This window comes from Oncorhynchus tshawytscha, linkage group LG25 (genome assembly GCF_018296145.1).
Source record: "Oncorhynchus tshawytscha isolate Ot180627B linkage group LG25, Otsh_v2.0, whole genome shotgun sequence".
Taxonomy (NCBI): domain Eukaryota; kingdom Metazoa; phylum Chordata; class Actinopteri; order Salmoniformes; family Salmonidae; genus Oncorhynchus; species Oncorhynchus tshawytscha.
In genome coordinates, this window is record NC_056453.1 from 13912003 (window position 1) to 13936499 (window position 24497).

Genomic DNA, 24497 nt, shown 5'->3' on the forward strand with positions numbered 1-24497 from the left:
TGAATCCAATAAATTTCAAAATTCTCTTTAATATAAAAGAAAATGTCACGAAACAATTGTCTACAAATATGGAGCATGTATCCATAAAAGGCTAATTACATAAACACATTCTCTTTCCATAAATAAACAGTTTCAAAATCAAAACAAGCTACCACTTTACACAGTATTAGCAATCTACACAGTCTCAATCTTAGCCCTCTTAGACGCTGGAGCATGCTCTTCCTCCTGTCTCTCAGTCAACGGCTGGTCTTTCTTCATAGTGTGTACGATACCCAAGGCAGTCTTTCTTGTTTCTGTAATGACAACATGGAACATAAATTGGTTCTCTTGTGCCGCCCACAAATATTGATTTGAGACTGATACCCAAGTAATAAATGTAGTTAAATGACACATTGTGTTACAATTGTGTTATAATCACAACATTCACATTCCATGGATGGGCTACTAACTTGCCCTTTAAACCATCGACTCCCTGAGCTGATAAGTTAAAAATCTGTAGTTCTGCCCCTGAACAAGGCAGTTAACCCACTGTTCCCCAGGTAGGCAGTCATTGTAAATAAGAATTTTTCTTAACTGACATGCCTAGTTAAATAAAAAAGATACATGGCATGACACAATGTATTAAATTGATCGACAAATGCGTAAAAGAATGCGGCCTATTTACCTCCATGTAAGTGGACAGCTCGACAGTTGGTTGAGATAGCAGCTTTGCCATCTCCTTCTGACAGCCCAAACAGAAGGCCTCTGGACACCATTCAGGATAATAGCAGTAACACGGGTTAACCTCATCACACCTGCATATAGTATGTACCATATTCTAGTAGTCTACATCAAGTAGGTAGGTAATGTTTTATGAAAGGATACAAGTTGGCAATGTCATAGGGTCCTCTCAACTCAAGGGGCTGAATGAGAGAAAAAACTGGTTCAATGTTCATTGCAGTAAGATATTAACATGATTGGTATCTAAGAGGGTAAGACAATATCTCATTTCTATCTTACCTTTTCTGCCCCACTGGTCACAATTACATTCTGTTTGAAAAAAATAAACATTGCTGTTACATGAACTGTTTGAAAATGGTAGGTGGATTAACAGGTGAACAATAAACCATGAGGAGTTGATATACCTTCCCTTTGCACGTCTCCATGAGACTGATGGCATTTGCGATGGTGTATCTTCTCATGGTGGAGTCTCGAATAGCAGGTGTGTAACTTATCTCAAAGAACACACCTCTTTCAATTGCCTTACACAAGCACAAGTAATATCATTTTTACTACATAAAAAGCATTCAGTCCAACCAAAAGAAACAGGTCGTAGGCAAGTCTTCAAATCACTACAAAGTATGTTGTTAATTCAAATACTGAGAAGTATAGATAATTACCCCATTTATTGGAGATCTTTTGAAAAAGAAGGGTTGTTTTTCTATCACTGCTACACAGATGATGTCAACATCAAATGTCATGCAGGCTGCCTATTGAAACAAGTAGAAGGCCAAAATTAGCAGGTCATCCTATTATCAACATACATTGTCAGTAGCGGATGGTAATATACAGTGATAATGATCCTGAACAAAATTACTAACATGAAACAACTTCTCTGTTGTAGGATAGACAGCCACTAAGTCATAGGCTTTGTACTCTGCATTTGGTCTCTGGAAAGGGATAGATGTAACGTTAGTTATTTGAAAAATTGTGCAATATGAATACTGTCAGCAAATGCTCAAACTTCTACAGTATATCAGACTCACAAAGTGTGATGGGTCAGAGGCCACAACTGTCAATCGGTTTAACACCTTGATTGGTCTGGATTTACCCTGTGCAAAAGGAAGGGGATATTACCTATTATTTCAATTCCCAATGCATGGAGAAACGGGATATAGGTAACATCATGAAAAAGTATTACATTATGTATCAACATTATTATTATGCCACATTACCTGCACTATGGGAAATGTATCAAACAGCTCTAAGACACACTTTGGTTTGCCAATTTCCTGTAAACATAAGCAAACAAACGTTAAGGGTGAGGAATAGTTCTCTTGACTTCATGAGTCATAAACTGGGAACACTGAGGAGCTTACCTGTTTCTTTTGTTGCAAATCAACAACATAATTGATGGCAACTGTAGAGTATCCAACTGAAACAAGAAAACATTAGCTACTTGATAAGCAAATCAATCAAGATATATTGTCCTGCTACATATATGGCTGCCTAGGCTAGAAGTTAGCAAAGACGATTCAGCGAATGTGAAGTTTGGGCTACAGTAGCTAAACAGTTTGCAAATATAAACAAGCTTAAACAGCTATTTGCGGTGAGCTGCTAGCCAGTTAGCCAAGTTGAGAACCATGGTCTTCTTTACGAGGTTAGTGGAAGCTAAGCTAAACAGTTTAGCAAATGTGAACAAGATTAAACATAGTTACGGTGCGCTGCTGTTTCAATAACACTCCGAAGTCGTTTCTTGTCGGTTGTGTAGGTAATATTCAAGTCCATGAACACAGCCATGTTTCCGTGTGTAAAATGTTAAACGTGCATGTGGATGGTGCGTTAACAGAATGCCTTATGGGACATGTTGTAGCCAACAACCGTATGCGGACTACAAGTTCTCTGATTGGTCCAGTTTAAAAATTAGACCGCGGTCAGCTTGTTCAAAAACGAATGGAGAGGACTGTAGCTAGATACATCAATGTGTCGATGAATAAAAACACACAAACGTGAGTTATTACAGTAGGTAAACGATGTTTTAAAAATCCGATTACGAAAGATATATGCATCATTTTTTTAACTCTGTCTGTGTCAACGTGTTTGCTCTTCTCTTTCCAGCAAGACACAACCGTAACACAACGGCTAGCCTTGCCTCGGCTAATTTATTGTAGGCTAGCTAAAGAGTAACGTTAAAGGACTTCATCATAAACAATGTGAATTGTCTCTTTTTATAGAGTGATGGATACGTGTTTGGACAAGAAACCAGAGAGAGTGGGGCCTATAGTTGTTGAGGATTTGAGAAAGGACTTGTTTGCTGATTTTTCTGCAATTGCATCTGCTCTGCCACAGGTTTGATTTTGTGAATCTTGTACTGTACTGGGATTTTTCTTGATGTGACAAGCTAACGTTAGCTAACTAGGGGCTTATGTTATCAGATGTTTTAATATTATCTATATATTGGGCAATTACTTTAACTAAAAAAAACACAATACCCCAAGCAATTCTGTATATTAATCTCTCCCTACAGGATTGTGTATTATTTGAGAAAGAGCATCTGCGGGTCTACCTCAGGATACGTCCCTTTACCACAGTAGAGAATGAAAGTGGTGAATCTCAGGTATTGTCCCATGACACATACAGTACACTGAGATGAGAATCATGATTGATCTGCCGCAAAAGGACCTTGATATACTGTAAAGTCACATTCTTTATTATTTCCAGTTATTATAACCAATGAAAAGTACCCTTGGATTGGATGAATATGACTTAGAAAATCCTCAATAGGATTGCACCTGTGTCAAGACACTTCCTGCAGTAGCAAGGGGCAGGATGGTCAGTCAGTGGTCCTTTGCTGATCAGAGTGCATTTGTTGACGTGCTCCTTTTCCTCTGTTTAAATCCAGGAATGTGTGTCCATGGAGCCACCAGACACTGTTTTACTCAGGGCTCCTAGGAGCTCTTTATCAACCAGACGACAAACCAGTCACGCAGATGGTGACAAATCAGTCACTCAGACCACCCAAAGATTTCAGTTTTCTCAGGTAAGGCCTTTTCCAGCTGTTTAATTAGTAGCTATCTGTAAAGATTGGCTTATCAAAAAAATGGGTGTGGAGTGTGGCCATTTTTCCTAAACTGTTTACCCCCCCCAGGTATATGGCCCTGACACTACACAGAGGCAAATGTTTGATGGCACAGTGAAACGTCTGGTCAGAGATGTTCTAGAAGGAGGAAATTCTATTGTCTTCACATATGGAGTCACCAACGCCGGGAAGACATTCACATTCCTTGGTCAGAATTCTTTTAGCATGTTTCAATTTGCATTTGACTGTTGGGTTAAGTCATTTTTCATAAGCTGTCTTACGTTTTATATACAGACAAATTTGCCCTTTGGCCTCTCGGTTTCATAACAGATGCTCACCACAATAAAAATAAATAAAAAAAGTGACTGCTACGGGTTCATGTTAAACACTTTGTCTATTTTTACTTTCAGGCCCTGAGAGTGATGGTGGAATTCTTCCAAGGTCTTTGAACGTGATCTTCAACAGCATCGAGGGCCGGGTCTATGCACAGAACAACATCAAACCACATCGATGCAGAGACTTCACTAGGCTCACAAAGGACCAGCAGGATGAAGAGTCTACTAATAAGCGAAACCTCATGAGACTGTCAAAGGAGGTGAGGTTTAACAGTAAAACCTCTCGCACAATTCCCCCCTGTTTTTCATTCTTAATGAAATGTAAATTAGTCTCATTCTACTTTCTTTCCCACTTTTCTTCAGAGTGATTTTCTGAAAAGCACGATGAGCTCCACTTGCAGGTCAACAATACTGGAGGGTAAGAAACTTGTTGCAGGCCTAGAGTATGCAAAGTACAGTAGCTATGTATTTTATGAGTTTCTTGATACTATGTGACAATTTTCATTGTTACAATTAAAGATGTAATGTAAGATCTGTTGATTGACAGGTTCCTCCTTGAGCGACATCAGTGATCAGGGGGAAGGAGACAGTTTCTGTCTGGATGTGGACTCTCACACTAAATACTCTGTGTGGGTTTCCTTTTGTGAAATCTACAATGAGAATATCTACGACCTACTGGAGCCCATTCCTAATGGCTCACATAGGAGAACCGTCCTTCGGCTGTCCCAAGACATCAAGGGAAACACCTTTGTGAAAGGTAATGTCAGTGATTGAATATGTGATGAATTCGCCTAGAAGCTATGGGATTTCAGTTCATACAGAACATACACATGGTTTCTCTTGTAGATTTAAAGTGGGTTCAAGTAAATAATTCAGAGGAGGCTTACAAAGTCCTGAAGATAGGAAAGAAGAACCAGAGTTTCTCCTGCACAAAGCTCAACAATGTCTCAAGCAGAAGCCATAGCATATTTTCCATTCGTATCTTGCGGATTGAAGATGTTGGTATACCCAGAGTCCACACAATTAGCGAGTAAGTGACCAAGTTATTCAATTTTTTTTCTCCTGCTTTTCTCACGATTGTCTTGTTTTAATTCATAGTTGCGTGTTATGTCTAAGGTTGTCGTTGTGTGATCTGGCTGGATCTGAGAGATGTGCAAAGACTCAGAATAAAGGAGTGCAGCTAAAAGAGGCTGGCAATATCAACACCTCATTGCTCACTCTGGGCAAATGCATCAATGCTCTGAGACTCAACCAACAAGCAAAGTGAGTATTTGACCTGTATACAGGTTTAGTCTTTTACAAACACTGAGTGCATGTTTGTTTCTAATGAGCCAATATAATGCTCCTTTTATCCGATGTAAATATTTTCCAGGTTCCAACAACATGTCCCCTTCAGAGAGAGCAAGCTCACACACTACCTCCAGGGCTTTTTCTGTGGAAGAGGGAGAGCCTGCATGATTGTCAACATCAACCAGTGTGCCTCCATGTACGACGAGACGCTCAACGTCCTCAAATTCTCTGCCATCGCCCAAAAGGTCAGCCAGAGGAGCTTTTTATAAGGAAAAGTAAGCTTGTGGTTCGTAATATTGGTGGCCAAATTGCTCATTTATTTAATTTCTTTATGACTTCTCAGGTGGTGGTCCTCAACATCAAACCAGTCCCTGCCATTGCTCCAAAGAGATCTGCCAGGGATGTGTCCCTCATCATCAACAATGCTGGCTGCAAGAACCTGTGGAGTAGGAGGGAGAGCTCCATGGTGGCTTGGGAAACGACTCTAGAAGATGTGCAGGAAGATGGGGATGAAGAGGAAGATGATTATGAAGAAGAGGAAAGTTGCGATGAGAGCATGGCAGAGGAGACCATTCTGGAGGCGGGAGAAGAGGACAAGACGGTGCTTGAGGACTTCAATGTAGGTTATGTTCATATTCAGTATGTTGATATGCTGGTACTTTTTCACTGACTTCTTTTTCATGACTTTGAAAAATCCTCCTTTTTATAAGGAGGATGGGATCCACCTGAATAATTTGGGTTCCTGGATCCTTTCACAGCTTTATAAGGCTCCGTTGAGTGATTTATCAATGGCCCAGCTCAATTAATCCCTACCATTGTGTCGCTGAGTTGTCATAATGCTTCAGCAAATGTACATTATCCCAGGGGCGTTGGTAGACACAATGTAAGTAACCTAATTTATGAAGCTTAAGAAACAAGATTCATGAAATCAATAACTTGCTAATGACATTAATTTTCTGATTATCTCTGAAACTCACTTAGATGATACCTTTTGATAGTAGTTGCAGTAAATGGTTATAACTAGAGGTCGACCGACTAATCGGAATGGCCGATTAATTAGGGCTGATTTCAAGTTTTCATAACAATCGGAAATCGGTATATTTGCCAGAATTTTACGTAATTATGATATAACATTGAAGGTTGTGCAATGTAACAAGAATATTTGCAGGAAAGTGCTGTTTAAATGAATGCTTACGAGCCTGCTGCTGCCTACCAACTCAGTCCGACTGCTATATCAAATCATAGACTTAATTATAATATAATAACACACAGAAATACGAGCCTTAGGTCATTAATATGGTCGAATCCGGAAACTGTAATTTCGAAAACAAAAAGTTTATTCTTTCAGTGAAATACGGAACCGCTTTGGAGCACCTTAAATTAAATATAGGGTAAAAAGGCAAACTCCGCTCCATCATTCATTGAATCAGATGGCTCATTCATCACACAACCCACTGATATTTTTTATTGGCAAGATTAGCAAACTTAGACATGACATGCCAGCAACAAACACTGACCCTACACATCCAAGTAGAACTAAATCTATGCCTACTAGAAAGTGTGTGCCCTCAGACCTGGAGGGAAGCAAAAGTAATTATGCTACCTAAGAATAGTGAAGCCCCATTTACTGGCTCAAATAGTCGACCAGTCAGCCTTTTACATTAGTACATTTTTGGAAAAAATTGTGTTTGACCAGATGTCAAAGTGGCGCAGCCATCTAAGGCACTGCATCTCGGTGCAAGAGGCGTCACTACAGTCCCTGGTTTGAATCCAGGCTGTATCACATCTGACCGTGATTGTGAGTCCCATAGGGCAACACCCAATTGCCCGGGGTAGGCCGTTATTGTAAATAGGAATTTGTTTTTAACTGACTTGCCTAGTTAAAAATATTTAAAATCCTATTTTACTGTAAACAAATTGACTAGACTTTCAGCACGCTTATAGGGAAGGACATTCAACATGCACTGCATTTACATAAATGACTGACTGGCTGAGTGAAATTGACAAAGATTTTTGGGAGCTGTTTCGTTAGACTTCAGTGCGGCTTTTGACATTATCGATCATAGTCTGCTGCTGGAAAAACGTATGTGTTCTGGCTTTACACCCCCTGTTATATTGTGGATAAAGAGTTGCCTGTCTAACCGAACACAGATGGTTTTCCTTTAATGGAAGTCTCTCCAACATAATCCAGGTAGAATCAGGAATTCCCCAGGGCAGCTGTTTAGGCCCCTTACTTTTTTCAATCTTTACTTATGACATTCCACTTGCTTTGAGTAAAGCCAGTGTGTCTATGTATGCGTATGACCCAATATTATACACGTCACCTACTACAGCGAGTGAAATCACTGCAACCCTTAACAAAGGGCTGCAGTTTCAGAATGGCTGGCAAAGAATAAATTAGTCCTAAATATTTCAAAAACTAAAAGCATGGTATTTGGGACAAATCATTCACTAAACCTCAACAAAATCTTGTCATCATGTGCAACGTGACTAAACTGCTCGGAGTAACCTTGGATTGTAAACTGTCATGGTCAAAACATGTTGATACAACAGTAGCGAAGACGGGCAGAAGTCTGTCCATCATAAAGCACTCCTCTGCCTTTTTAAAACCCCTATCAACTAGACAGGTCCTACATGCCCTAGTTTTGTTGCACCTGGACTACTGTTCAGTCATCTGGTCAGGTGCCACAAAGAGGGGCCTCAAATTCAAATTGGCTCAGATCGGAGCAGCGTGGCTGGCACTTAAATGTACACTGAGAGCTAACATTAATATGCATGTAAATCTCTCATGGCTAAAAGTGGAGGAGAGATTGACTTCATTACTTGTAAGAAGTGTTGACATGTTGAATGCACCGAGTTGTCTGTTTAAACGACTAGCACACAGCTTTGACACCCATGCATACCCCACGAGACATGCCACCTGAGGTCTCTTCATAATCCCCAAATCAAGAACAGACTATGGGAGGCACACAGTACTACGTAGAGCCATGGCTACATGGAACTCTATACCACATCAGGTAACTGATGCAAGCAGTAGAATCAGATACAATATTAAAATCAACCTTTATGGAATGGCAGGGACTGTGACGAGACAGAGATTTTGTATTGTAGAGATGTGGTAGTTCTTTAGTGGCCTGAGGGAACACACTTATATGTTGTGAAAGGTGTTATGTGATATTTTAATTTGTGAATGTATTTAACTGCCCTAATGTTGCTTGACCGCAGGAAGTTTAGCTGCTGCCTTGGCAGCAGCTAATGGGGACCCTTAAGTACAAATATAAAAGATGGATTTGATTGTGTATTTTAGGGCCAGTTTGCTCTGGTGGAGGAACTGAGGGAGAAACTTCTGAAGGAGGAAGCTGAGAAATTGGCTTTGGAGTCTCATATTCGTGAAGAGGTCACCATCGAGTTCATGGAGCTATTCTCCAAAATGGAAAGTGATTACAAGTAAGTAGTCGCATTTCCCTCTCTTTGAACGAGCTGTCAATCTTGGCCGTTGTCTGTAGATGCATTGACTGAACAATGTTTTTGTCGTGCAGTGAGCGTCTTTCCAAAGAGAGGGAGATCATCGAGGACAGAGCGGACAAGAGGTTGGAGATCCTGAAGAATTTAGTCAGCAAAAGTGTCAGCAAGTGTGCAAGTGTCACTGGTGACGAGGAAATGACAAAGGTAAGTCATATTCACATCGCAAGTGTCATGTCTCTGACTTATCATTATATGTGAAGACTTATTTTATCAAATCCGTTCTCTGTAATTATTATTATGTGATTAAACTAATGTTAATTTGATTAACTAGGAAGTCAATGTACCATGGAAAATGTTGGTTTAGAGTCATAATTTTCTGACAAACACTTCAAATATTTTAATATCTGATCAATTAGTCTTCTAATAATGAATTATTATTACCTTCCGTCAGCCTCATCTGAACCTTGTAAAATTCTTGGTTATCTGCACAAACCCAGCCTTTACTTATAAATCATCCATTCAGAAATTGGCTCAATTTATTTACTAACTAATTAAACATTACAGAATATACAATCCATAATAAAATTATACAGTTAGTGGACTAAACAGAAACAGTTTGGTTATAACACGATTGATTCAGAGAGAAGATATGGGGGTTTTTGATGGAAGACTAAGGAACATGGGTCTCTATCGGACCTGGGAAGCTATTCTCACAAATACATATGCCACTAACGATTGTTCATTCGGAAAAGCAATGCATTGTATTTACGTGAAGTTTGCGTCGATTGTTGAGCTGGTGATGTGAGGCTCTGGTTTGCACAGTCGATGTTGCCATTGTCCTTTGTAGATTCTTCCAGGTTGTCGTGTGAGAGGTTCATGTGATCTGAGGTTTATCTCACTCTGGTGACGCTTCTACGTCGGTGTTCTCGTACTAGATTTGCGCATATGTTCAGCTGCAGTCTGATTTATGATAGTTTAGTATTCACCTCTTTAGGTGATCAATAGTTCAGAGCTCATACCATTTAACGTGTGGAGCAAGCTCTCTCGTTTCCTGGTCTGTGGAGTTGAAATTATAATAAGACCTTTTAAACATGAGTACAAGTCCTCACGGTATTTGGAACTGAGTTGACTTTTTGTCACGGAGGCTTTTATTCAAGAGTAGAAAGGGGGTTGGTTCATTTCCAACCAATGTCTATTCACTTGGGCGTGGCTACTGACTTAATTTAACTTTACATGGGAAGCCAATTCTCAAATTTTTAAAGATTTAACATTACATAATTTTGCAAATAGTTTAATGTTTACTCATTAATTTTATTAAATAATTAGATGCAAGCCTCATAACTGAGGAACCAGTATAAACAGAGTTAGATTAATGTTGAATTGTCTTTCATGAGGTCACAAACATGAAACAAACTGGACCGGGTCAATGCTGGCTTCTCCACTGACCGTTTACACGTTCTTCAAAATAGGAATATTGGTAAATTGTCAAATTCTGGGATGTAGTAGAATTTGTTCTACTGTGACCCTCTCTCTCCTTTTACGGCATGGTCAGGGAGACCAGATTCTCTGCAAGAAATGTACGAAGTGATTGTAAAGTCATAACTGCCCCTCTAACAGGGGGGAGGGAGGGGGGTGTTCACATCTCTGCTAGCCAATTCTCTGAAATGGCTAGTGTCGTGACACAGGTTATAATATCAGATCATGCAGAAAATACAACTTCACCACTAACATCCTTATCTGTCCTTGTTTAATGAGTTGAGTTTGGATGTCTTTGTTGTCCCTCGCAGGAGGATAAGGTAGAGCTCTTGGAGGGGATCATTGACGCAATGCGAGACGACCTGGCTAGAATCAGGAGGGATGCGGAGGCTGCACAGACCTGTTTGGTGGACCTGCCTGAGTCTCCTGGCACTGTAGCCAGCCCGAGGAAGCAAGTGGATGACTTATCAGAGGAGCTCCTCAAGACCCAGCAGCAACTCCACCTCAAAACAAATGGTGTGTGTGTATAGTATGTCTCAACTGTGATTTTTTTATTTTTATGTCTGATAAATATTCAGGATTTAGCTTAAAGGGATGCTTTGGGATTTTGGCAATGATGCCCTTTATCTACTTCCCCAGAGTCAGATGAACTCATAGACATAAAAATGGTGTCCAGCATGAAGGAAGTTGGAGGTAGTTTTGCATGCCGATGCTAACTGGTGTTAGTGCAATGACTGGAAGTCCATGGGTATCTTCTAGCATCCTTCCTTCATACTGGACAGAGATCTGACTCTGGGGAAGTAGAGTGCCTTCGGAAAGTATTCAGACCCACAAAATACCCCATAATGGCAAACTGAAATCAGGTTTTTAGAAATGTTTGCAAATTTATTAAAATGGATACCTTATTTACATTAGTATTTAGACCCTTTGCTATGAGACTTGAAATTGAGGTCAGATGCATCCGGTTTCCATTGATCATCCCTAAGATATTTCTTCAACTTGACTGGAGTCCACCTGTGGTAAATTAAATTGTTTGGGCATGATTTGGAAAGGCACACACCTGGCTATAGAAGGTGCCACAGTTGTCAGAGCACAAACCAAGCCATGAGGTCGAAGTAATTGTCCGTAGATCTCTGAGACAGGATTGTGTCAAGGCACAGATCTGGGGAAGGGTACCAACATTTTTTTGCAGTATTGAAGGTCCCCAAGAACAGTGGCCTCCATCATTCTTCAATGGAAGTAGTTTGGAACCACCAAGACTCTTCCTAGAGTTGGCTGCCCGGCCAAGCTGAGCTATCGAGGGAGAAGGGCCTTGTTCAGGGAGGTGACCAAGAACCCGATGGTCACTCTGACAGAGCTCTGGAGTTCCTCTGTGGAGATGGGAGAACCTTCCAGATGAACAACATCTCTGCAGCACTCTACCAATCAGGCCTTTACGGTAGCGTGGCCAGACGGAAGCCACTCCTCAGTAAAACGCACATGACAGCCCAATTGGAGTTTGCCAAAAAGGAACCTTAAGACTCTAGTCTGATGAAACAAAGATTGAACTCTTTGGCCTGAATGTAAAGGGTCACATCTGGAGGAAACCAGGTACATCCATGTGGTGAAGCATGGTGGTTGCAGCATCATGCTGTGGGTATGTTTTTCAGGGACTGGGAGACAAGTCAAGATCGAGGCAAAGAGGCAAATAACAGAGAAAAATACAGAGATCTTGATAAAAACCTGCTCCAGAGCGCTCAGGACCTCCGACTGGGGTGAACGTTCGCCTTCTAACAGGACAACGACCCTAAGCACACAGCCAAGACAACGCAGGAGTAGCTTTGGGACTAGTCTCTGAATGTTCTTGAGTGGCCCAGCCAGATTCCGGACTTTAACCCGATCAAACAGCTCTGGAGAGACCTGAAAATAACTGTGCAGCGACTCTCCCCATCCAACCTGGCAGTTGAGAGGAATGAGAGAGACTCCCCAAATACAGATGTGCCACGCTTGTAGCGTCATACCCAAGAAGACTCGAGGCTGTAGTCGCAGCCAAAGGTGCTTCCAACAAAGTACTGAGTAAATGGTCTGAATACTTATGTAAATATGATTTAGATAAGGGGGGGAAAACGTGTTAATACATTTTAGAATAAGGTTGTAATGTCACAATGTGGATGCACTGTAGATAAAGGGCCGTATTGCCAAAATTCCCAAGTATCCCTTTAAGTGTGTTTTCTCTCTGTTTACAGAAATGGACGAAATGAGCATGGAATTGAAACAATTGTGCGGGCAGCTAGAGGATGCGAAGGAGGTAAGCCTGGCTGATATTGAGATGTGTTTTGATCCATGTGAATACTGAAAGGTTGGGTTAGAGTTAATTGTTCTCCACATTTTGGTTTTATGCAGAATTTGGAATCTCAGACCCGGACGTTTGAGGCCTTAATGGAAATCTGCCATGAGAAAGATGACATGATTACCAAGCTGCAGGAAGCAATAGACCAGAATAGTGAGGCTGCAACTAGGGATGTAAGTAAATTACTTACTTGAACTAATGATTTCATACTTGTATTAATGGTGCATATGGGGGTGCTTTGTAATATGTCAATCACAGAACCTCTATATGATAATATGCATTCCATTTCACTATTTTTGTCAACAGGCGGCCTTGGTTGACTCCATCAAGGATGAGATTCTGAGCTTGAAACAGAATTGTAAGTGTATGAGTCGGGAAAGTCCCAGTGCTGAGGAGGGCAGGAACCGCCATGCTGATGTCCTGGAAAACCTTGATGATCAGCCTGCCCTGAAGAAAGGTAGTCATAAAAGATGAAAGGAGTAACATCTTGTATCGGGGCTAATGGTCCTTTATTTACTTTTAGAGTTCTGTATGTGTCTGACCAGCCCCTCTCTCTCCAGGGCGTCTTGAGGATGAGCGTGTTATTCTAGCAGGCGAGTTGGAGAAACTCCAGGCGGAATGTCATCAAAAAGACATGACCATTTCACAGTTAAAAGAAGAACATGAGGTGATGGTTCAGAAGTTGGAGACAGTCAAAGGAGAGATAAAAAGAATGAACGAAGACTCCGATGAGCTCAAACGCGAGAAGGTTTCGTTCGAACAGAACTTACAGAAGCTCACCAACAATTTGGAGGAGCAGACGGATGACTGTGAAGCTGTGATGGTTTTGCTGGAGAAAGAGAGGAAAGAGACAGCCAGGCTCTCTAAAGACAACAAAGCACTGGTCAACGGCATCTTCCAGCTCCAGCAGACATCACAGAAAGCGGAGTCTTCAGTGAAAACTCTCCAAACAGAACTTATCGAACAGACTGAGAGGTCCGCCAATCTTTTAGAGGAGCTAGAGGCAGCCAGAGCACTCTTGAAGGAGCTCGAAGACAAATCTAACGAAAAATCCAAAACCGTTGAATCCTTGACTTTGGAAACTGAACGACTCCAGAAGGAAGCGGAGGAACTGAAGGTCTCTTCTGTGCAGAGGAACGACTCAAAGTTCCATGACACCATAGATGCCATGAAAAGGGAGTGTGAGAGTGTGGTGGAACAGTTGCTCCAGAAGAGCCAGTGGATAGCTGACCTGGAGCAGGAGCTCAACCAGGTCAGAGAGCAGCTCTCTGGACAGGAAGAACTCTGCAGCCAGCTGAGACATGAGCTAGAGACACTGCGGTCAGAGGCACAATTCAACCTGCAGGACTACGAATTAGAGAAGGGGGCTTACAATGAAATTACGAAGAGTTACTCTGACCTCGAACAAATGGCAGGCCACCTGAAGGAGCGAATCGTGGACCTGGAGGTTCAGGTGCAGGCCTCTGAAGGCAGCTCTGAGAGGGTTGTGGAGTTGGAGAAGCAGCTGGCTGAGAGGGAGGCCCAGTGTGGAGCTCTGCAAGCGAGACTAGAGGTGGCTCAGCAGAAACTGTCCCTGGTGGAAGAAAGTCATATAAATAAGTCCAAGGAGAAGGTGATTGAAGACATGCGTCTTGCACTGACAGAGCAGGAGAGGACACAAACAGAACAAGAGCAGATTCTGGAGGCTAAAATGAAAGAGATTGAGGCTTTAAGTCGAGGTGAGTGGTCACATGATTTAAAAAGAAAATACCCACTGATTTAACCATGTCTTCATTTAGAATTTTTGGGGGGAATGTGCACCAATGTCTACATTTTGCATTTCAGAGCTGATGAGTTTGAAGGACAGCTGCCTTCCAAAAAACGTGAACAGTGCCAAGTTTTCTCATGTGATCAACTGTCCTGGCGAGAACGTGAAGCAGGAACGTCAGCGGACTGAAGAGCGCTTGAAGGTAAGAGCTGCCGTTTGATCACAGATGCTCACACTCATTCTCAAAGTCTCTCTGAAACTCTAGCAATTTACGTTTCTGTTTGAAGCAGGACCCTGTATGCACACGTGGTGAGGGAAGTAATCATTCCTTTTGATGTCCTCCTAGCTGGTTAATGAGCAGCATGAGGTGGAGAACCAGAAGTGCCTTGAAAAGAGGGCAATTCTGATGGAGGGAGCCGACGAGCCAGAGCAGGAGGAGAGTCGGTGCCCGGCTCCAGAGTTGATGAGGGAGTGTCGAAAGGAGCTCTGCCGTAGCACGCTGCAGACTGAAAAGGTAATGGGATCATCCTGACTCTGATTTAATAATCACATTAGAACTGTTGGCCTTTATGGCATCTCTGGGTGAGAAGAAGTACTCAATGGAGTTTCAGAGTGTAGGAAGCGGGAAGTTGCTGAATGACATTCAGAATATGGGTTTCTGTGACCTAATCCCTAGTTTCTGCATAATTTAGTGGGACATTGCTAACTTTTTTTACCTTTCTAATCTCTGAGGATCACATCAATTCTAATAGCATTAACGTTGATCTATACATCATTGAAGTTACCAGCCTGTGTCTTATCACTTCTTTCCCTCTAAATTATATTTATGTAGTTGCAGGGAAAGTGGGTGCACTTCACACAGCAATTGACAGTATTTCTCTACATAAGTATTGTCTGCCTTTTAAGCTAATGTCTGTTTTCCAGGTGAAATTGTCTAAACAACCTTCAGAAAAAGAAGAGGAGAGTGTCTCTATAGTTGAGGCCATCAAATTAGAGATGCAGGAGAGAAACGCAGAGAAAGAGCACAAGCTCAGGGAGCTCCATGACCACTTCAATTTCCAAACACAAGATGTCAGTATACATCAGAGAATCATTTATACTGAACAAAAATATAAAAGCATCAATGCAACAATTTTAAACGATTTGACTGAGTTACAGTTCATATAAGGAAATCATTCAATGGAAATAAATTCATTAGGCCCTAATCTATGGATTTCACATGACTGGGCAGGGGCGTGGGCCTGGGAGGGCCACCCTCTGGGGAGCCAGGAGGTCTTGGGCTGGCGTTTTTACACGTGGTCTGCGGTTGAGGCTGGTTGGACTTACTTATTCTCTAAAACGACATTGGAGTCGAAGTGGCTGATGGTAGAGAAATGAACATTACATTCTCTGGCAATAGCTCATTCCTGAGACATTCCTGCAGTCAGCATGCCAATTGCACGCTCCCTCAACTTGAATTATCTTGGCAAAGGAGAAATGCTTACTAATAGGGATCTTTGAAAGAAATAAGTGTATGGAAAATTTCAGAGGTATTTTATTTCCGCTCATGAAACATGGGACCAACACTTTACATGTTGCGTTTTATAGTTTTGTTCAGTATAGCTGCTTCTCATGTTTGACTATTTTCTTGTCATTTCTTTTGCAATTTCAGCCACAAAATCAGGGATGGACTCATCCCGGTAAGGGTGTAAAGAAACATTCATATTTGATGAATTGGATAATAAATAGGGGTGTGTGATGTTGGTCTGTTTGGGCAGGTACTGGACTCTCCGCAGGTGTCCACAGATGACAGGCGAGAGCTTTGCTTCCCCAAGCTGGAGAGCCAGCTCACCCCTCTGCACCCCAACAAGCTGAACGTCCGGAGGCAGGGAGAGAACAAGTCTGTGAACATCAAAATCACCCGCTCAGCCAGGAAGAGGAATAGCAACGAGATGGAGAAGGTACATTTCAAAGTGTGTGTGATAGGATAACAGATATGTCTAGAAAAGAAGGTCCAGAAGACATTTGACTGAAAACCATAACATTTTAAAAATGTGTTATTGTCACATGCATGCATTGAGTTATTGAGCTTGTTTTGGTTGATTTCATGCAGCAACCTTCCATTTGGGCCTTATTCTATTGTACTGATCAACATTTGCATAGAAGAAACAATCTTCTTTTTTTTAAGTGTGTGCTCTGTAAGACCATTCCTTCATTCTCTCACACAAACACTTAGTTTGAGGCTTGAGCAAAGATAGTCTTGACTGGGAGAGACGTGAGGCAGGCGCGGGGTCGATTATTTGAATTAATAACGTTTTTGGTGACAATCAGCTTTGAAATGAGCAATATTTTGCATTATGGTTTGCATATCACAAACAATGTACTAGGGTAGTGAAATGTTACCTTCAGCTGTAAGCTAGCAAGGAAAGTTAGCCTACAACGCTGGAAGCTACCGGTATTTTCTTTCAATGTGAAGTGTTCTAGCCTGTAATGGACATTGTTTTGTGAACAGTAATTCATCTTTTCAACATTTCTACATGCCTTGTTGCCTTATTCAAGTATGTTAACTCCTCTGCTGCATGAGCGGTGATGCAGCCAAGACTCAGTGAGTGCAGTGGTTCCTCGGGACCGGCTAGAGCTGGCAATGAGTAAGTGGAGCAGGCACGGTGCTCTTGCACTATAAGGGGACATCGGCTGTGCTGATTGAGAGACTTGGTCCTCTCTCAATCAGTAGACAACGTGAAATACTTTTGACAGAACTGCCGGTAGGAACAAATTCTAGTACAGAACCGTTTTTCAGGTTCTATTAAGAAAAGGTACAGAAGTTTTGGTATACCGTACAACACTAATAGGTGCAGTGAAATGTGGTGTTTTACTGGGTCAGCCATAGTAATATGGCGCCCCTGGAGCAAATTAGGGATAAGTGTCTTGCTCAAGGGCACATCAACAGATTATTCACCTTGTCAGTTTGGGTATTTGAACCAGCGACTCTTTGGTTACTGGTCCAACGCTCTAACCACTAGGCTAACATGGCATATCAAATTTATTTGTCACATGTGGCGAATACAACAGGTGTGGACTTTACCGTGAAATATAACTACATATCCATTCAATCTCATTACACTTCCTCCAAAATGTAGACATGGAGAGCCAGTTCTGTCACTGGGTTGCCTTGCATTTGATTTAGTTTGTGTTTGTGCATGCGTGAGAGATTTGAGTTTGAGGTGGAGGGGATGAGAACGAGAACATCTTAACAAACAGACTGGGTATTACCCAGCCCTTCCAGAGACCAAGCCGCATATAGACAACTATAAACACAACAGTGTCTGTCCTCTCTCGCTGCACTGACAAACTACCTCAAAGCAACCCTTCTCTTTGTTCAGTAGGATTAAGGTCAGTGAACAATAATAACAACCCTACAGAAGCTGAATTGTATAGATAGTGGCTTTGCGTTAACGTTCAGTCCAGAGGACCTTTCCAAACATTCTTATTGTATTATCCTGCTAAATCAACCCTCCCGTATGGCTTTCACTAACAGACCTATGCCAAAGGAACAAGAGCAACGTCAACAGATGAGGCTTATAAACAGTTGTGGGAACCTGGAACAACAAGCACAATCCCTTCAGTCAGATTGGACAGTATTAAGGTCCTGGTTGCTTTTCCTCCTTTTATTAGATACTTTGGGAAAAGTGGTAACAGATTTAACCAGATCCCTTTGAAATTAGATCCCAATTATGCTATACATATAGCAGAAGAAGGATGGCACCATTTTGAATTTATATGCTGAAGAATTGACCCCTTTATTGTAGTGGCAGCCCTGCTTCTAGCTCCTTAGCAATTTTGCAGTATTTTTTTGCGTGTTATTTCTTACATTATTAGCCCAGAAACTTTTTTTGTGTTATTACATACAGCCGGAAATAACGTTTTGGATATCAGAGCAGCGGTAACACACCAGCATTAAGAAATACAACTTTCACGAATTGGATCCTTTGTTTGTACCCCCAAGGGCAATTTAACTTATTCCAGAGGCTGCTCCAAAAAACCACTGGCGGAGAAGAGGTATTCGGAGTGGACTTCTGGTCCGACTCAGGAGGCGTACACACCATCCACCACTTCTGAGTATATATTACTCGCTAATGTTCAGTCTCTGGATAATAAAGTAGACTAGCTCAGGGCGAGGATCTCCTTCCAAAGAGACATACTGTTTAACAGAATCATGGCTCTTTCGGGATATACTATCCCCAGCCATTCAGCCATCTAGGTCCTCAGTACATCGTGCCGACAGGAACAAAGAACTCTGGGAAGAAGAGGCTGTGGTGTATGTTTCATGATTACCTACTCCTGGTGTGTTTGTGATAACATACAGAAACTCAGGTCCTTTGGTTCAACCAAACCTAGAATACCTCACAATCAAATGCCGACCGTATTACCTCCCAAGAGGAGTCTCTTCGGTTATATTCCCCCTCAAGTCGATACCACGTCGGTCCTCAAAGAACTACACTGGACTTTATGCAAACTGGAAACCATATAGCTTAAGGCCGCATTTATTGTAGATGGGGATTTTAACAAAGCAAATTGAGGAAAACACTTCTGAAGTTCTACCATCACATTGCCTGTAGTATTCGCTCTGGTAAAGCATTGGACCATCATTAAGCTTGGGGCCCTGGGTCTGAACCCCGCCCTGTGCAACTGGGTCCTGGACTTCCTGACGAGCCGCCCCTAGGTGGTGAAGGTAGGAAACAACACCTCCACTTTGCTGATCCTCAACACAGGGGTATGTGCTCAGCACCCTCCTATACTCCCTGTTCACCCATGACTGGCCACGCACACTTCTAACTCAATCATCAAGTTTGCAGACGACACAACAGTAGTAAGCCTGATTACCAACAATGACGACACGGCCTACAGGGAGGAGGTGAGGGCCCTGGGAGAATGGTGCCAGGAAAATAACCTCCCACTCAATATCAACAAAACAATGGAGCTGCTCGTGGACTTCAGGAAACCGCAGAGGGAGCACGCCCCTATCCACACAGACGGAACTGCGGTGGAGAAGGTGGAAAGCTTCAAGTTCCCCTTGCGTACACAACACTGACGATCTGAAATGGTCCAACCACAGACAGTGTGGTGAAGAAGGTGCAACTGCACCTCTTCAACCTCAGCAGGCTGAAGAAATTTGACCTTGTCCCCTAAAACCCTCAAATGTTTACAGATTCATAATTGAGAGCATCCTGTCGGGCTGTATCACCGACTGGTACAGCAACATCGTCCGCAACCGCAGGGCTCTCCCGGTGGTGGTGTGGTCTGCCCAACGCATCACCAGAGGCAATCTACCTGCCCTCCAAGACACCTACATCACTCGTTGTCACAGGAAGGCCAAAAAGATCATCAATTTCTTAATTCCATTCTTTTTCCTTTTAGATTTGTGTATTATTGTGAATCGTGTTTAGATACTACTGCATTGTTGGCGCTAGGAACACAAGCATTTCGCTACACCTGTAATAACATCTGCTAAATATGTGTATGTGACCAGTAAAAATTGATTTGATACAACACCGTGTGTGTCACTAATCCTGAAATGTTCTCTCTGTCCCTTAGGGCCCTGTGGAAAGTGAGAACAAAAAGAATATCAAGTTGAGGGTGAACATGCAGGTGAGAAGAGAATCTAGACTTATAATCCTATTTGACTGTAACTAGTAAAGCTTATCCTGTGTATATATATATGTCATGTCAACAGTCGCCGACAGTGCTCGGTGTAAAAACAGACCAGAACAAGCAATGGACACCAGCAAGTCTGAAAGCCAAAAAGGATGGAACCGTCCAGAAGATTGGAGACTTCATCCAGAGTTCCCCAACTCTGCTTGGGGGCAAAGGTTAGCAAGACTTGGCTGCTGTCCTTTACTGATGTCAATGTTCTGTACACACATCAGACATTCAGTCATATATATATATATATATATATATATATACACACACACTACATGTCTGTCTCTATTCATAGCTAAGTCAATTATGGGGATTGTAAATGGAAAATCTACCAAGCGAGAGAGAGCCACATCAGTGAAACCGAAAAGGACCAAGAGGAAGCTGTACAAGACCGAGATCTCCTCTCCTCTGGACATCCCATCTCTTCCGGTGAGTGGCAACTGGGTGGATCTTGGCCTCAGAAGCCCAGGCTTCTTATGTTCTCTCGGGAAGCCAAATAAAAGGGGTAGTGTTTGCTGCCCTACAATGGCAAAAGCAGTAACTGTGCCAACAGTAAAACCATTTCTCAGTTTCAATGTTTTGTTTTGTTAGCCAGCTATTATGTTGTTGTTGGATAAGTGATGTATCTTTATTATGAATTAATATTTTATGCATATCAACCATGACCACTGATTTAATGTATGAACCCTAAAATGCAGACTGCTAAATGTGTTTGTCCAACTTTTGTGTAAATGTTTCTGTTAGATGGAAACTATTTGAGTTCCAACTGCATTTAATGGTTTAATGTAGTTATGTCTTCATGTTTTGAATGTTGTATTGTAGTAACCCTCAAGCATTTTTCGCCATAAGGTAAGGACTATTTCATCACGCAGAAAGTTTATACTTAAAAATATATATATATTTGACTGCAGTATCTACAATCTAAATGTGTTCATCTGATTTAATTGTTGTTTTTCTGTTTTGACTTGTATGGTATTTATTTGACTTAGTGGTCGTGGTTGATATGCAAAAGTCGGAAGTTTACATACACCATACCCAAATATTTAAACTCAGTCTTTCACATTTCCTGACATTTAATCCCTGTAAAAATTCCCTGTTTTAGATCAGTTAGGATCACCACTTTTATTTTAATAATGTGAAATATCAGAATAATAGTTATTTAATTCAGCTTTTATTTCTTTCATCATATTCCCAGTGGGTCAGAAGTTTACATGCACTCAATTAGTATTTGGTAGCCTTGCCTTTTAAATTGTTTAACTTGGGTCAAACGTTTCGGGTAGCCTTCCATAAGCTTCCCACAAGAAGTTGGGTGAATTTTGGCCCATTTCTCCTGACAGAGCTGGTGTAACTGAGTTAGGTCTGTAGGCCTCCTTGCTCGCACACGCTTTTTCAGTTCTGCCTACACATTTTCTATAGATTGAGGTCAGGGCTTTGTGATGGCCACTCCAATACCTTGACTTTGTTGCCCTAAAGCCATTTTGTCACAACTTTGGAAGCATGCTTGGGGTCATTGTCCATTTGGAAGACCCATTTGCGACCAAGCTTTAACTTCCTGCCTGATGTCGAGATGTTGCTTCAATATATCCACATCATTTTCCAGCCTCATGATGCCATCTATTTTGTGAAGTGCACCAGTCCCTCCTGCAGTAAAGCACCCCCACAACATGATGCTGCCACCCCCGTTCCTCACAGTTGGGATGGTGTTCTTCGGCTTGCAAGCGTCCCCTTTTTCCTCCAAACATAATGATGGTCATTATGGCCAACCAGTTCTATTTTTGTTTCATCGGACCAGAGAACATTTCTCCAAAAAGTACGATCTTTGTCCCCATGTGCAGTCTGGCTTTTTCATGGCGGTTTTGGAGCAGTGGCTTCTTCCTTGCTGAGCAGCCTTTCAGGTTATGTCAATATAGGATTCATTTTACTGTGGATATAGATACTTTTGTACCTGTTTCCTCCAGCATCTTCAAGGTCCTTTGCTGTTGTTCTGGGATTGATTTGCACTCTTTGTACCACAGTATGTTCATCTCTAGGAGACAACGCGTCTCCTTCCTGAGCGGTATGACGGCTGCGTGGTCCCATGGTGTTTATACTTGCGTACTATTGTTTGTACAGATGAACATGGTACCTTCAGGCATTTGGAAATCCCAAGGCTGAATCAGACATGGAGATCTACTGTTTTTTTTCTGAGTTCTTGGCTGATTTCTTTTGATTTTTTTCCTTCCCATGATGTCAAGCAAAAAGGCACTGAGTTTGAAGGTAGGCCTTGAAATGCATCCACAGGTACACCTCCAATTGACTCAAATGATGTCAATTAGCCTGTCAGAAGCTTCTAAAATGTGACATTATTTTCTGGAATTTTCCAAGCTGTTTAAAGGCACAGTCAACTTAGTGTATGTAAGCCTCTGAACCACTGGAATTGTGATACTGTGAAGTAATGTCTGTAAACAATTGTTGGGTAAATTACTTGTGTCGTGCACAAAGTAGATGTCCTAACCGACTTGCCAAAACTATAGTTTAACAAGATATTTGTGGAGTGGTTGAAAAACGTGTTTTTAATGATTCCAACCGAAGTGTATGTAAACTTCTGACTTCAACTGTATTTGTCTGGACAGCAAATGAACTGTAAAGCCATTTTTCATAGTTTCACTGTTTGTGTTGTTACTGTTCTTTGCCTTTGTGTGGCAGCGCTGGTAACTGCATTCAGAACACGGTGGACCAAAGCCAAAGTGTTTGCCTTGCTTTTTACTTTGTAGTTACTGCAGGTTTCACACAAAATAACTCTATGCTACTTAAACTTTGTCCGACATGGTAGGGTAATGGGCACAGGAAAACAAGGGAATTCCTCGCCTGGGGAGAAATGTAATTTCTAATTAGCGCTAATCAAATATGAGCGTTAACAGCCAGTGAGCGTTTCCAATGAAACAAAAAAAAAATCCAATACTGAAGTTTTCCATACATGCATTAACAAGATTTGGAAGGATGGTCCGATGTCTCATCAGGTGGTGGGACTTTGATGGTTTCTGTGTAAAAACTGGTTCTTTTTGAAGAGTCTATTTAGGTGGCATTAACAAACGACTGGTGCAAGCTAATATTGTTTTGTTCTTATGTTGCAGATCATTGGTCTTGATCAAGATGAGAAAGAAAGCGACCATCTAATTATCAGGAGGCAGCTTAGATCAAGAACAGCAAGGAAATGACTTTGTCAACAGTGGCCAGGAGTTGATATTGCTTACTTGATTTAAAAACTATTGTTAGAAAACTAGCCATGTACATATGTGAATATTTTCATATTTTGTTTCTCATTCTTTTACATTATGTTTTAAACTCTTATGTTTTAAAATTGAAAATAGTATACAGTTGGGCAAAAGTATTTAGTCAGCCACCAATTGTGCAAGTTCTCCCACTTAAAAAGATGAGAGGCCTATAATTTTCATCATAGGTACACTTCAACTATGACAGACAAAAAAATCCAGAAAATCACATTGTAGGATTTTTTTAATGAATTTATTTGCAAATTATGGTGGAAAATAAGTATTTGGTCAATAACAAAAGTTTCTCTCAATACTATGTTATATACCCTTTGTTGGCAATGACAGAGGTCAAATGTTTTCTGTAAGTCTTCACAAGGTTTTCACACACTGTTGCTGGTATTTTGGCCCATTCCTCCATGCAGATCTCCTCTAGAGCAGTGATGTTTTGGGGCTGTTGCTGGGCAACACAGACTTTCAACTCCCTCCAAAGATGTTCTATGGGGTTGAGATCTGGAGACTGGCTAGGCCACTCCAGGACCTTGAAATGCTTCTTACGAAGCCACTCCTTTGTTGCCCGGGCGGTGTGTTTGGGATCATTGTCATGCTGAAAGACCCAGCCATGTTTCATCTTCAATGCCCTTGCTGATGGAAGGAGGTTTTCACTCAAAATCTCACAATACATAACCCCATTCATTCTTTCCTTTACACGGATCAGTCGTCCTGGTCCCTTTGCAGAAAAACAGCCCCAAAGCATGATGTTTCCACCCCCATGCTTCACAGTAGGTAGGGTGTCCTTTGGATGCAACTCAGCATTCTTTGTCCTCCAAACACGACAAGTTGAGTTTTTATCAAAAAGTTATATTTTGGTTTCATCTGACCTTATGACATTCTCCCAATCTTCTTCTGGATCATCCAAATGCTCTCTAGCAAACTTCAGACGGGCCTGGACATGTACTGGCTTAAGCAGGGGTCAAGTCTGGCACTGCAGGATTTGAGTCCCTGGCGGCGTAGTGTGTTATTGATGGTAGGCTTTGTTACTTTGGTCCCAACTCTCTACAGGTCATTCACTAGGCCCCCCCCCGGTGCTTCTGGGATTTTTGCTCACCGTTCTTGTGATCATTTTGACCCCATGGGGTGAGATCTT

The 24497-nt window shown here is 41.7% G+C and overlaps 2 protein-coding genes across 6 annotated transcripts; one reads left to right on the forward strand and one right to left on the reverse strand.

Annotated features, from left to right (window-relative positions):
* Positions 1-9: 9 nt before the first annotated feature.
* LOC112224268 (ribonuclease P protein subunit p30) lies at positions 10-9977 on the reverse strand. 2 transcript variants are annotated; one of them, XM_024387724.2, is made up of 11 exons: positions 9638-9977; positions 2079-2134; positions 1935-1991; positions 1746-1811; positions 1581-1649; positions 1380-1469; positions 1125-1241; positions 1000-1029; positions 865-902; positions 665-744; positions 10-293 (listed from the first exon to the last, which is right to left on the reverse strand). In XM_024387724.2, exons 1-11 carry the CDS (start codon positions 9744-9746, stop codon positions 175-177), a joined length of 831 nt encoding a protein of 276 aa, XP_024243492.1. In that variant the 5' UTR covers positions 9747-9977; the 3' UTR covers positions 10-174. The 2 variants fall into 2 exon arrangements, with proteins under 2 accessions (XP_024243492.1, XP_024243493.1); XM_024387725.2 differs by lacking the exon at positions 9638-9977 and adding an exon at positions 2418-2573.
* kif20bb (kinesin family member 20Bb) lies at positions 2598-23517 on the forward strand. 4 transcript variants are annotated; one of them, XM_042305958.1, is made up of 27 exons: positions 2598-2708; positions 2934-3048; positions 3227-3316; positions 3602-3739; positions 3848-3986; positions 4189-4373; positions 4477-4531; positions 4661-4870; positions 4960-5143; positions 5230-5376; positions 5486-5648; positions 5747-6022; positions 8711-8850; positions 8943-9072; positions 10656-10860; positions 12570-12631; positions 12727-12846; positions 12980-13130; positions 13234-14391; positions 14498-14622; positions 14767-14934; positions 15345-15491; positions 16178-16360; positions 19995-20048; positions 20134-20269; positions 20398-20531; positions 23216-23517. In XM_042305958.1, exons 1-27 carry the CDS (start codon positions 2653-2655, stop codon positions 23297-23299), a joined length of 4755 nt encoding a protein of 1584 aa, XP_042161892.1. In that variant the 5' UTR covers positions 2598-2652; the 3' UTR covers positions 23300-23517. The 4 variants fall into 4 exon arrangements, with proteins under 4 accessions (XP_042161892.1, XP_024243487.2, XP_024243486.2 ...); XM_024387718.2 differs by having other exon boundaries at positions 2614-2721; XM_042305959.1 differs by having other exon boundaries at positions 2615-2725.
* The last annotated feature ends 980 nt before the right edge of the window (positions 23518-24497 follow it).

Bases quoted from the DNA above. Each gene is read 5' to 3' on its own strand.
- LOC112224268 (XM_024387724.2), bottom strand. From the start codon at position 9,746: ATGAACCTCTCACACGACAACCTGGAAGAATCTACAAAGGACAATGGC. The intron at 1,812-1,934 runs GTAATGTGGCAT...CCTTTTGCACAG, and splicing joins ATACATTTCCCATAGTGCAG to GGTAAATCCAGACCAATCAA. The intron at 1,650-1,745 runs GTGAGTCTGATA...ATCCCTTTCCAG, and splicing joins CCTCTGACCCATCACACTTT to AGACCAAATGCAGAGTACAA.
- kif20bb (XM_042305958.1), top strand. From the start codon at position 2,653: ATGGAGAGGACTGTAGCTAGATACATCAATGTGTCGATGAATAAAAAC. The intron at 4,871-4,959 runs GTAATGTCAGTG...TTTCTCTTGTAG, and splicing joins GGGAAACACCTTTGTGAAAG to ATTTAAAGTGGGTTCAAGTA. The intron at 15,492-16,177 runs GTCAGTATACAT...CTGTTTGGGCAG, and splicing joins TCAATTTCCAAACACAAGAT to GTACTGGACTCTCCGCAGGT.